Genomic DNA, 11483 nt, shown 5'->3' with positions numbered 1-11483 from the left:
TGGTTTCGAGTATCAATACATAGCCCCTTTTAAACTAGCCCATGAACGCTCAATTATCTCATATAACTCAATCCAGCCATACTAATCATCAACAACAGGTGCGATCCTGATGAGCGCGATTATATCATCTCGACGTACGATGAATGGGCCCCCGGTCAGCAGAAGACACTACTTCAAAAACATTAAAAATATAAAAATCATACAGTCTAAAACTTGACTGGTAGTCAAGTCACACACACACTCATGCACAGCCCTTCTTTCCCCTCACTAGGCTTTTTAACAGGTGCCTCTGATTTGCCAGACGTTCCCTAATTGTAGACGTAAGATCTTGTATATTTCGGCTGCTTGAGATAGGCCGGGGTTTGCGACACACTACAGCGGCGTGGTGCGTGTGCAAAACGGCCTTGTCGAATGGCGTTTAAAGAGAAACCAATCCTGACGTGTTGTATGTTTATTTGGCTTACCTTTATTAAAATTAGTGGTTTTGTGGTACTTAATGAGGAAAAACGTCTTGATTCAGCGGGCTCTTTTGATAAGAATGCACGCACAAGAGAGTCATTTGATCGAGGGGACCAGAAGCCGAAATCTGGAGCACAGGTTGGGCGTCTTCTCATTTGGCAAGACCAAGCTTCAAAATCACATGGTGGTGGTGGTGGTGGTAGAGTCAGGTTTTCTTCGGACTTCAGTTCTTGCAGTCAACCCCATGAGAATGCAAACCAGTCAGATGATTCAGGTAAAGATGTCCCTGTGATTTGCTGAATGCATTTGTGTTAATTTAAGTCAATAAAAGATTAGGTGGTTTTTAAACACTAACAAGATGAATACTTGTAGTTGTTATTCCGTATTGTTAGTCGCTCAAAACGTCTTTGATTCTTGCACATCCTTGCAAAGAGATTACATTTTTAATAGCATGTTAACTATTCCAATGTGGAGTTGTCTTTCTGTTCACATTTTCTGTATCTTCTGTTAATAGGCTGGATGAAGTTGCAACCTCTTTGGGAACAGGTTTATGGTCTAAACACCCGGTTTACTCCAACAGTGGAAAGGCTACTTGGAATGAAACCCAAGGTGGATTGTGATGGAGATGTGATGAAATTGACAGTTCATGGACGAGAGGCTCCTTTTGGGTCCAACTTTCTTATTGATCGAGGTTTGCTTCTCCACTGACTTTGTTTTTTTTCCACTTCAAATGTTCCACCCCAAAAAAAAAATTCTGTTCTTCTGTAGGAAGCATCCCACCGCTTCCATTGGCACAGTTGCCCTCAGAATGTGGCCATATATTTTTGAGAACATGGAAAGACTTTGTTTTCGTTGTACCATATAATGGATGTTACGTATCACAAGAGGTTTGTGTTTATATTTGAATGTAAGTGGATTATAGCATCCCCCCCCCTTGTGTTTTCAGAGAGACACTTTTGTTCTTCCTTTACTTTGGTGGGGATTGCCTGTGAAAATGTCTTGTTCCTCACTGACCTCGGCAGAAAGTAAGCCAATGGTCTCCTGCTACAGTGATGGCATGATTGTGAGGCTGCATAGAGGAGTTTCCGAGAACCTAAAGATCAAAGGTAACACAAAGGTTCATGTTTGTTTACATAGGTTGGTGTGAGCTTTACAGGTCTAAATTTGATTAATTCTGCTTAAACCTAGTAATGAATGAATGGCAGCCTCTTCTGAAAGTGTCGGCTAGATGTGGATACAGCTTGGTGTCACATCCAGAAGGTGTGGTCATCCATGCCCCATATATGCCATGCACGGAGCCAAAGGTATTCAACATGTTCTACATTTTACCTGAATTTCATTGTCACTCATCTTGAATACAGTAAGCTTTTGCCTTACTTTACAGGATGGGGTGTTCACTCTCAGCATGGCAATGGAGAGCGAGTTTAATCTGTCCTGCCCAGCACTGTCGCTTGGTCTTCCTATGAGTGCACCTGATCTTGTACGTGAAAGTGAATGCATTTCTGTACCTCATGCTCTGATTTCAACAACACTCCCTCCCACACTGTCGCTTGGTCTTCCTATGAGTGCACCTGATCTTGTACGTGAAAATGAATGCATTTCTGTACCTCATGCTCTGATTTCAACAACACTCCCTCCCGCCACAATTACTACAACTACTAAAACCACTCAGCCAAAGCAGGCTCCTACAACAAGTTCAACAACTTCCACAAGTTCAATTCAAAAGTTGGCTACTCCTCCCTTCCCTTATTACATCCCTGGCCAGACAGATTATAAACCTGTTCGTCCTAGTTACCCTTTTCTCTTGTTTCCTCCAAACATACCACCAACGATTCTTCCTCAAGGTCCCAAAATTGTGGGTCCCCCAACTACTATTACCCAGAGGCCACAAGCACCTATTTACGCAAAACGTCCTCGAACTTGGTACCCTTGGTACCCTAAGCCCAGCTTGGGTCTTACGCGTGACCCCAGTCATCAAAGTGCAGCTGGGCCACATTATCCAATAAAACATTTGTTGGCTTCTATAGCCCCTATCACTCCCCTACTAAAACCCACAGGTAATCATCAAGATAAGTTTACTTTCACCGCACCCATTGTCCCTCCTTTGCAGTGGGCGCCTATGTTTCCTCCCAGCAATATGGTATATCCTTTATATCCTGGAAAACCTGAATTTGTCGCTCCCTCCTCAGCAGTCTTTCCTCAAGTCTCCTACCTGCCTCATCACTCCCAAACCCAACAAAGACCCTCTGAACCACATTTTCCACCAAAACCAATGTCTAAAGCACCTATACCTGCCCCTACGAGAAAGACAGGACCGCAGCTCCTCCACTCTCCACTCCTCTCCTTCCTGCCACATCGTTCAGAAATGCCACCCGTTCTTACAAAAGTTCCGCAGAGTAATACAGTTTCCACCTCTGGGGCTGTTACTTCCAGTTCAACCACATATTCAGAAGAGTCTGAACAAGCCGTACAACCACAAACTTTTGTGCTTCCATACCAATCAGTTGTTAAGGGTCCTCCTATGAACTTACACTTTGCTTTAACCCCAAGCACTAATTCTACCCCTTCACTCCCCAAATTTCCTCAAGTTGTTCACACCCCTACCCCAATAAAGGCTCCCTCGACTCTAATTAGTTCATCCCATGCACATTCTTTTCACTGTCCAACTTTCTGCCCTGGAGCCCCTTCAATTTTCTACCACAACCATCACCATTTTGGTCATCCTCTTCAAATGTCTAATCTTGACGTTTCTAGTATGACCAAAATTAAAGGCCAAATGTTGTCGTCATCTGTTGAATCTCCTGGTTCAACCCTTCTTTCCCTTATTCAGGCTATGGGTTATAAGTATGGCCCACTTTCCTCAAAACGTACAGCTGTACCACCAGCATCCGATTATACAGCAATGCAATATTTGGTGGAGAATCCCCTAATTAAGGATACCGATGCCCCTGGTACTTCAAAGTATTTGACAGGGCCAACCATGTGGCCCTACATTTTTAGGAAGTTGGAATCAACTGCTGCCTCTCCACGGTCTACAATGAAACCTGCGAATGTTGCTCTTGTTATTCATCCTTTGGCACCTTCTAAGCTGCATTATAGACTCTTACAAAATAGACCAGCTGCTGAACCGCTTGCTTATTCAGACCAAAGCCCAGACCCTGCAGTTAACCAGGCTGAGATACAGCGGTTTTTCTCCCCTTGGGGCCATGACACACAGCCAATGTTAGTTGCTCCAAATAATGTTCCCTCTTTTGAGAAAATGGTCCAACATGACATTTCTTCAAAACCTACAATGCCTCCAACTCATGGCAAAAATATATTTATGAATTACTGGTATCAAGCTGCTAATTTGAACGCCAAGCCCCCTATGTCTAATTCTCCCATAAAAGACTCTCTCGCCCAGATGCCATTACCTCACCCATCCAATAATCACAATCCATTTGAGCCGTCAAATCAGTCGCCTCAACCAGAGCGAAGTGGTGGCAAGAACCCTCCACTGCTGCTGAATTTTCATCCCTTTATGCAGATTCACAACTCTGTGCCAGTAATGAGCCCTCAGCTGTATTTCCCTCCAAATGGAGAATCTGTGGTTCCTGTGTTTAGGAGCCCAAAATTATTTGAGACGCACTGGGTTCCTGCTGTTCAATCGAACAAGGATGCATCCACTGCACACTGAGGAATGTGGAGAGCTGGAAACGGTGCTAACTTACAATAAAAGTGTTTAAGTGGAAAAACTGTTATTGGCTTTTCTTTAAAGACCCTTTTTTGTTGTCACACGAGACGTAGAAGAAACATGTTTAAGAGGTTGGGGGTGGGTTGAATGTTTATATCGGCGATGTACAATCCTATTCTCCTTCCAGCTGAGAAACGTGAAAGCTGTGGTCTGTATATTCGGTCATTTCTACCAGAAACCCTACGTCACTTTCTTAGATGAGCAAGTTACAGAAAAAGAATGTATGCGTCCATACCGCCGTTTGCCTTGCAAACGGAGGTATGGACGCATACATCTGACAATGTTTAGCTGTTTTTATTGTAAAATGACCATTTAACGAAGAGTTACTATGTTTTGAATAGGCTCAGTATTAGGGTATATTACCTGTGATACACAATGGCATTGGAAATACAGCATTTAAAATAAATACTAGAGAATGTCTCTGTTTTTTTTCTTTTTGACAATTTTTAGTTTAATAATTTGAATGTTGTATAGGCCTATTGAAGGGGTGTTTAAAATATACAGTGTTCATGAACAGACTTTTTCCTCAAAGCCATTTCTGTGAAGAGTGTGATAAAGATATGGCCATCGTCCTGTGAGAGTATGACCTCATCAAGAGATCATTCCTAATGTGGGATATTCAATGAGATCTTATGAATTATTTTTTTGTTCTAAAACCTTTCTAACTATTTTCACAATTCCTTAAGGTGAAAACACTGCTTATTGATTACAAAATGCACTAAACACAGACTCCTAAACATTTGCATTTTATTACAGCACCATAGTAACAGGCACAGCCTTTATTGCTTCCTTAACAAGAAGGCCAGTTTTTTTTTTTACATGTACCTGCTTTGTTATAAAACATTTACTCCTGACCGACTGCATTTATGAGTTTGGTGGCTACCTCAGAACAAGGTCGTGAAATTTGACCAGGTCAGAAATGTTTCTTTTTTCCTGGACAAATGGGAGCAAGGAAAATCGGCTCTGAAAGAACAGCTGTTTTTTCTGACACTGCTGCATCTACTGCTGGCCCTTCTGTTGCAGCGACCTCCCTCTTTACAACAGGAGCTTCCTTTGGTGCCATCACCACCTCGGCTGATTCAGAGGATTCTGCAGAGAGCAGACCGCTGGCCGAGGGGTCATGGAGTGCTGTCAGCTTGTGATGTTTGAGGCCGTGGATGGCAGGGTTGTGCTGAGGTCCAAAGGTGTGTGCATGCAGAAGTTGTTGGACTCGCACTGTGGCGTTGCTTGCTGGATCCACAGCTGGGGTCTGTCATGAATAAAGGAATTAATAAAGTTGTATAGTGTGTCTAACTTTAGCTTAATCAGAGTTTAAGGTTTAAAGGTGAAGGATGCCTTATTCTTATTCTATGCCAATAATGGTGCCAAACGGAAATGCAGTCTGTTTGGTGGATGACTGGGGCCAGTCATACACACACAGAAAAAAGGTAAAAAATTTACCCTTTCACTACATGATTACGTTTTAACAACATCTTTGTTTGCATTCATTTAACTTGTCCCAGTTATTTATGTCATGAGACTATTAGATAAAAATTTTTGATCAGTAATTAAGTTCTGATGAAGAACAAATACAATAAACTTACCACTGCAGGTTGTGTCTCTAATATAAATCAAATTATTGATTAAAGGCAGTCGTTGCATTTACAGTGTTTTACATTGTAAGTGCACATTGTGTTAATGTGAAATAATAAAGAGATATTTACTGGGCCAAAGATTTTGCAGTCAACATCATTCAGATCGGCAGAACCTTTAGCTAGACAGAGGCCATGGATCTAAAAATAGTCACAAATACGGATTAGACACTTTGAAGTCAACATGAAAGACGGTTCAAGCCATTTTGCTTCTGTAATCTGATGTTATTTCTGAGCAAAAGAGGATATTCAACAGGAAAAATGTAGGACGAGACTTGATTTTATGCGTGGGATTTGACTGGATCATGAAAAGCGGGCATGCAGAATGGAGAGAGGCAGTTGGATGGGGTGGGGTTTAAAAATGAAGAGGGTTTGGTGAAATCATCTGAAAAGTCAAGTCGCTTCAAAGGTTTAGCACCAATGTATGCACAATAAACCAGGAAAGTTCAGAAATTAAATAGGGTCATTTGGTTTCACGTTGACTTTGACACACAAAGCCAAACCAGCCAAAGTCTCTCTCTCTCTCTCAAAGATTTTAAAATTTTCTTACAGCAACAGTGTGATTCTGAGGGATGCATATATCATCATCTTGACTTGTGCAGTTTGTCCCAATAATGGCATATTCTGCAAAGTACCTGGGTCCACCACTGGCAATCTGCAAAAAAAGGAGAAAACAGCACCATATTGTCTATTGCGAGCTTTATTGTCTAAAGATAATTTGTAGTACTCCATGTACATTACCTGGGATCTTATGCGTCCAATTTCAAGGAGTGCAAACTTTGTGTTTAGAGTATTATTTTGATTGAAATAATCTAAAGAGGATTCAATGAGTCGGAGGCCATCGGTGTCATTTAAAAGAATGAGTTGAGGGCAGCCTAAGCATTCAGCTGATTCTAGACACAACAACAACAAAAAAAACATCTCTCTGTGATCAGATGACAAGCGCATTTGTTTTACAGTGCTCTTTTGTCCTCTTACCTGTCTCAGTTTCACACTTGAATGCCACAACAGACAGACCTTGAGTTGTACTTGCCAGTACAAAATCACAATCTGCCTCAACTGCCTAGAAGAGAACCAGAAAGATACTTAATTAGTTGCAATATAACATTTCCGAAAGTACGCATACAAATAAAGTTAGTTCTCACCGTATTAACGTTTTGTCTGACTGGACAAAGGCTCACTGGCGTTGGATCCAAGACATGACACGTAGTTTCCAGCAAATCCAACTCCAGATGATACACGTCCGCTTGAAGTGGCTTCAGAAAGACATTTGAATCTTAAAAGCCCCATTTATACCAGTAGTAAAATCTGCTACATTTATGTAAAAGAGAACCTTTTTGAATAGTTGTGTAGATATAAAAACATTAGTTTATAGAACAAATTTGATCACAATGGTACATTTTCAGAAGCACATCACAAATACTGTATAAATTCCATAAACTGGATGTTACGTTTCGTCCATTTCAGTGGACGAAATAATCATATATCATATCTACATTTTTAAAGCCAATGTTACTAATTTGCATACACCACATGACTGTTACAACCACCATCACACAAGCATTATTCACGATCATCCGTTATCTTACCATGGAGACGATCTTGATTTTGTCAATTTGATTGAGGGCATATTTGTAACCGTGTGTGTGCTGAGCATTGAGGAAATCCTGTGCCACCAGAGCCGCTGCTTCAGCCTCCGGGGAATCGCAGGGAGGGAAGCTAATGCTGGGCATCACCCCCTGCGCCCGTGACCCCATTACCAGGAGCCCGAGAACAGTGAGTGTAGCGCAGAGCTGCATGCTGAACAGTAATAACCTGAAATCCTGAAGAGAATATGCGGACAGAGGGTATATATATGCTGTACTTTAGTCTTGACCACATGGTCAATGTAAAGACATTCTGGCTTCTGTTACGTAAATGACTCCAATGAACCAACTTTGGGTGCCAAAGTAAACGAGAGTGGATGTTCAAAATAAAGTTTGTTTTGGGGAAGCAGGGGTGCTTTTAAACTTTGACCACGTCCTTGATGATAAAAAACGAGCATGAATGGAGCCTGAATGAAAACCTCCCGCTTGTTTTCTTGCTAAGAGTTCATGCATTTTCAACAAATATAATCAGAAAAGTAAAAGCCCTTGATTTGACTAACTTTTTTTGCAAGCGTTTGTCAGATTTCAAACACTTACTTTTATACGTTTAAAAAATGGTTTTGCTGTTTCTAGTGCTTATCGAACACCCAGCAATGCAAAGCAAACATAACTTCATACAAACTTGTTTTTCTGAAGTGACTCTATTTGCCTGACTATTGCGGAAATCCAGTTCAACTACTGCACAGTGGTCAACAATATAAGGGATGCTTGCAAACCTGATTTGATCAAGAGTTGCATGCTATTTTATGGCCTATATTTCCCCATAATTTCATTTTAAGAAAGAACTTAATCTCTTTTAATTTGTGATATTCTAATCTCAAAAACATCATTAACGTATGAAAACATGCCGTCAGTCTCAAATTCATGAAAACTAAAACTAAAAATATTCACAGCTGCTGGCTAGAAAAATATGATCATGTTTGTTGGTTGCATTTATTACAAAAATATTGGTGATGCTCTTATTTTTGTGAATAGTTCAATAGATTTGCAAAAGACATCTGCTATATAGGTTTGATAATGGAAAATAATGGAAAGCTGAAGCAGTCATTTGAACACTTAGGTATAAAAGTCCAGGATTAAATATTGACTCCAGAATAAAAAAGAAAAAAGCATTTAATGATGTGCAAATCCATGCTTTCCTTATGATCAGAATATGAGAGTATTTCATAACACTGGGCTTTATACATATTATGATTGCTACATTTATGTAAAAGAGAACCTTTTTGAATAGTTGTGTAGATATAAAAACATTAGTTTATAGAACAAATTTGATCACAATGGTACATTTTCAGAAGCACATCACAAATACTGTATAAATTCCATAAACTGGATGTTACGTTTCGTCCATTTCAGTGGACGAAATAATCATATATCATATCTACATTTTTAAAGCCAATGTTACTAATTTGCATACACCACATGACTGTTACAACCACCATCACACAAGCATTATTCACGATCATCCGTTATCTTACCATGGAGACGATCTTGATTTTGTCAATTTGATTGAGGGCATATTTGTAACCGTGTGTGTGCTGAGCATTGAGGAAATCCTGTGCCACCAGAGCCGCTGCTTCAGCCTCCGGGGAATCGCAGGGAGGGAAGCTAATGCTGGGCATCACCCCCTGCGCCCGTGACCCCATTACCAGGAGCCCGAGAACAGTGAGTGTAGCGCAGAGCTGCATGCTGAACAGTAATAACCTGAAATCCTGAAGAGAATATGCGGACAGAGGGTATATATATGCTGTACTTTAGTCTTGACCACATGGTCAATGTAAAGACATTCTGGCTTCTGTTACGTAAATGACTCCAATGAACCAACTTTGGGTGCCAAAGTAAACGAGAGTGGATGTTCAAAATAAAGTTTGTTTTGGGGAAGCAGGGGTGCTTTTAAACTTTGACCACGTCCTTGATGATAAAAAACGAGCATGAATGGAGCCTGAATGAAAACCTCCCGCTTGTTTTCTTGCTAAGAGTTCATGCATTTTCAACAAATATAATCAGAAAAGTAAAAGCCCTTGATTTGACTAACTTTTTTTGCAAGCGTTTGTCAGATTTCAAACACTTACTTTTATACGTTTAAAAAATGGTTTTGCTGTTTCTAGTGCTTATCGAACACCCAGCAATGCAAAGCAAACATAACTTCATACAAACTTGTTTTTCTGAAGTGACTCTATTTGCCTGACTATTGCGGAAATCCAGTTCAACTACTGCACAGTGGTCAACAATATAAGGGATGCTTGCAAACCTGATTTGATCAAGAGTTGCATGCTATTTTATGGCCTATATTTCCCCATAATTTCATTTTAAGAACTTAATCTCTTTTAATTTGTGATATTCTAATCTCAAAAACATCATTAACGTATGAAAACATGCCGTCAGTCTCAAATTCATGAAAACTAAAACTAAAAATATTCACAGCTGCTGGCTAGAAATATATGATCATGTTTGTTGGTTGCATTTATTACAAAAATATTGGTGATGCTCTTATTTTTGTGAATAGTTCAATAGATTTGCAAAAGACATCTGCTATATAGGTTTGATAATGGAAAATAATGGAAAGCTGAAGCAGTCATTTGAACACTTAGGTATAAAAGTCCAGGATTAAATATTGACTCCAGAATAAAAAAGAAAAAAGCATTTAATGATGTGCAAATCCATGCTTTCCTTATGATCAGAATATGAGAGTATTTCATAACACTGGGCTTTATACATATTATGATTAACCACATTTTCTTCTAGTGGTGTGCACATGTTATGAGAAACATTTTGAGAACATTTTCAAAAATAGATATTTATGAGGAAAAGGAAGGCGCACGTAAAGCCTTTCACTCGCAGATGCTACAATGTGTACAGATCTGAGATTTTTTTAAAGGGGTCATAGGATGCCCATTTTCCACAAGTTGATATGATTCTTTAGGGTCTTAATGAAAAGTCTGTAACATAGTTTGGTTAAAATTTCTCAACGGTAGAGTAAAACACACCATTTTTACCCTGTCAAAAACAGCTCTTTTCAGAGCAAGCCGTTTTGTAGCATTTTCCTTTAAATGTTAATGAGCTCTGCTGACCCCGCCCCTCTCTTCCGAGCCGCTCTCTGAGGGCCTGGTTACTTTAGCCGCATTCATCGTGAAACTTGCTAATTAGCACATTATTAGGAAAGGCGATTTGCAAAGATTCGTTAAAAAAACCTTATACTCACTTCTTCTGGAGGTGAAGCTGGATCACGAATGATGTGCGCGAACATAGACGCATTTATGTAGATCGGGGGCGCGTTCCCTTCAGAAACAAACATAATCCAGTGCGTCTTCAGCGGCTCAGATGTCGGGAGTAAATGACGCCTGCTATGTTCATTATTCCAGCCAACAACAGAAGACCTCAATCACTTAGGAGTCATTCTTGTCTACATCTGCTCCGGCAGCTCACTCAGCGCGGGTCTAAGGTAAAGCCCCGTTCACACTACAAGCAACACGCAACAGCAAAGCGACACAATCCCATTCATTTCAATGGAGAGCTGGCGATTTCCGGCGACGTGAGCAACAGCGGCCGTTGGCGACCGGATGGGGCATGTCCAGCGACGCGACAAAGTTCAGAATCCTTCAACTTTATGCAAATGAAGAGCGACTTTCGGGAGCGACAGCCAATAGGAAAGAAGACGGTAGAGCTCATGTGATCGTTCTCCTCTCAGCGCCGTAGATAAACATACGCAATGGAAGAAAGTAGGCTCTGTTTCTCATTCATTTTTGTTTGTATGTACGGATTTAATTTAGATTTAGATTATATTTAGTCTTTTGCCTCCAAAATGTTTGTACTTAGCGGCAAGAAACCTGACTCGCTGTCAAGGCAACCAATATTGAGAACGCCCACTAGCAACCTCATCGCCAGCCCCTGGCGACTTGCAGCGACAAAAGCGACGGGCTTAAGACACCAGTCCAGTCTGTGCTGAAACACTACTGTCAATCAAACTATCGTGGGAGGGGCTGAGATCGGCTCGATTTGAGAAAGGGGTAAAGATTT

At 40.6% G+C, this 11483-nt stretch overlaps 2 protein-coding genes across 4 annotated transcripts; one reads left to right on the top strand and one right to left on the bottom strand.

The window, feature by feature from the left end:
* The first annotated feature begins 349 nt into the window (after positions 1–349).
* Positions 350–4135, top strand: LOC107559348 (uncharacterized). The gene is made up of 9 exons (XM_016243132.1): positions 350–733; positions 974–1150; positions 1228–1346; positions 1406–1565; positions 1648–1763; positions 1844–2038; positions 2649–2855; positions 3290–3410; positions 3849–4135. The coding sequence occupies exons 1-9, from the start codon at positions 412–414 to the stop codon at positions 4133–4135; spliced, it is 1704 nt and encodes a 567-aa protein (XP_016098618.1). The 5' UTR covers positions 350–411.
* Positions 4136–4922: 787 nt separating this feature from the next.
* On the bottom strand, positions 4923–9222 carry ahsg2 (alpha-2-HS-glycoprotein 2). Of its 3 annotated transcripts, none has more exons than XM_016243172.1 (7): positions 8945–9222; positions 6969–7079; positions 6802–6886; positions 6565–6716; positions 6374–6478; positions 5896–5964; positions 4923–5441 (listed from the first exon to the last, which is right to left on the bottom strand). In XM_016243172.1, the coding sequence occupies exons 1-7, from the start codon at positions 9152–9154 to the stop codon at positions 5106–5108; spliced, it is 1068 nt and encodes a 355-aa protein (XP_016098658.1). In that variant the 5' UTR covers positions 9155–9222; the 3' UTR covers positions 4923–5105. The 3 variants fall into 3 exon arrangements, with proteins under 3 accessions (XP_016098658.1, XP_016098657.1, XP_016098659.1); XM_016243171.1 differs by lacking the exon at positions 8945–9222 and adding an exon at positions 7413–7690; XM_016243173.1 differs by lacking the exon at positions 8945–9222 and adding an exon at positions 7413–7690 and having other exon boundaries at positions 5251–5428.
* Between the last annotated feature and the right edge of the window lie 2261 nt (positions 9223–11483).

The sequence above is a fragment of the Sinocyclocheilus grahami genome, unplaced genomic scaffold (assembly GCF_001515645.1).
Source record: "Sinocyclocheilus grahami isolate Dianchi unplaced genomic scaffold, SAMN03320097.WGS_v1.1 scaffold682.1, whole genome shotgun sequence".
In the NCBI taxonomy this organism is placed as follows: domain Eukaryota; kingdom Metazoa; phylum Chordata; class Actinopteri; order Cypriniformes; family Cyprinidae; genus Sinocyclocheilus; species Sinocyclocheilus grahami.
Note: the sequence above shows the minus strand (reverse complement) of the source record. Positions and strands in the feature narration are given on the sequence as shown.

Excerpts from the sequence above, each read along its gene's own strand:
- LOC107559348 (XM_016243132.1), top strand. The coding sequence starts at position 412 with ATGGCGTTTAAAGAGAAACCAATCCTGACGTGTTGTATGTTTATTTGG. Across the intron at positions 1,151-1,227 it reads CAACTTTCTTATTGATCGAG|GAAGCATCCCACCGCTTCCA; the intron begins GTTTGCTTCTCC and ends GTTCTTCTGTAG. Across the intron at positions 1,347-1,405 it reads GATGTTACGTATCACAAGAG|AGAGACACTTTTGTTCTTCC; the intron begins GTTTGTGTTTAT and ends TTGTGTTTTCAG.
- ahsg2 (XM_016243172.1), bottom strand. The coding sequence starts at position 9,154 with ATGCAGCTCTGCGCTACACTCACTGTTCTCGGGCTCCTGGTAATGGGG. Across the intron at positions 7,080-8,944 it reads AAATCAAGATCGTCTCCATG|CCACTTCAAGCGGACGTGTA; the intron begins GTAAGATAACGG and ends GTCTTTCTGAAG. Across the intron at positions 6,717-6,801 it reads CAAGTGTGAAACTGAGACAG|AATCAGCTGAATGCTTAGGC; the intron begins GTAAGAGGACAA and ends TGTTGTGTCTAG.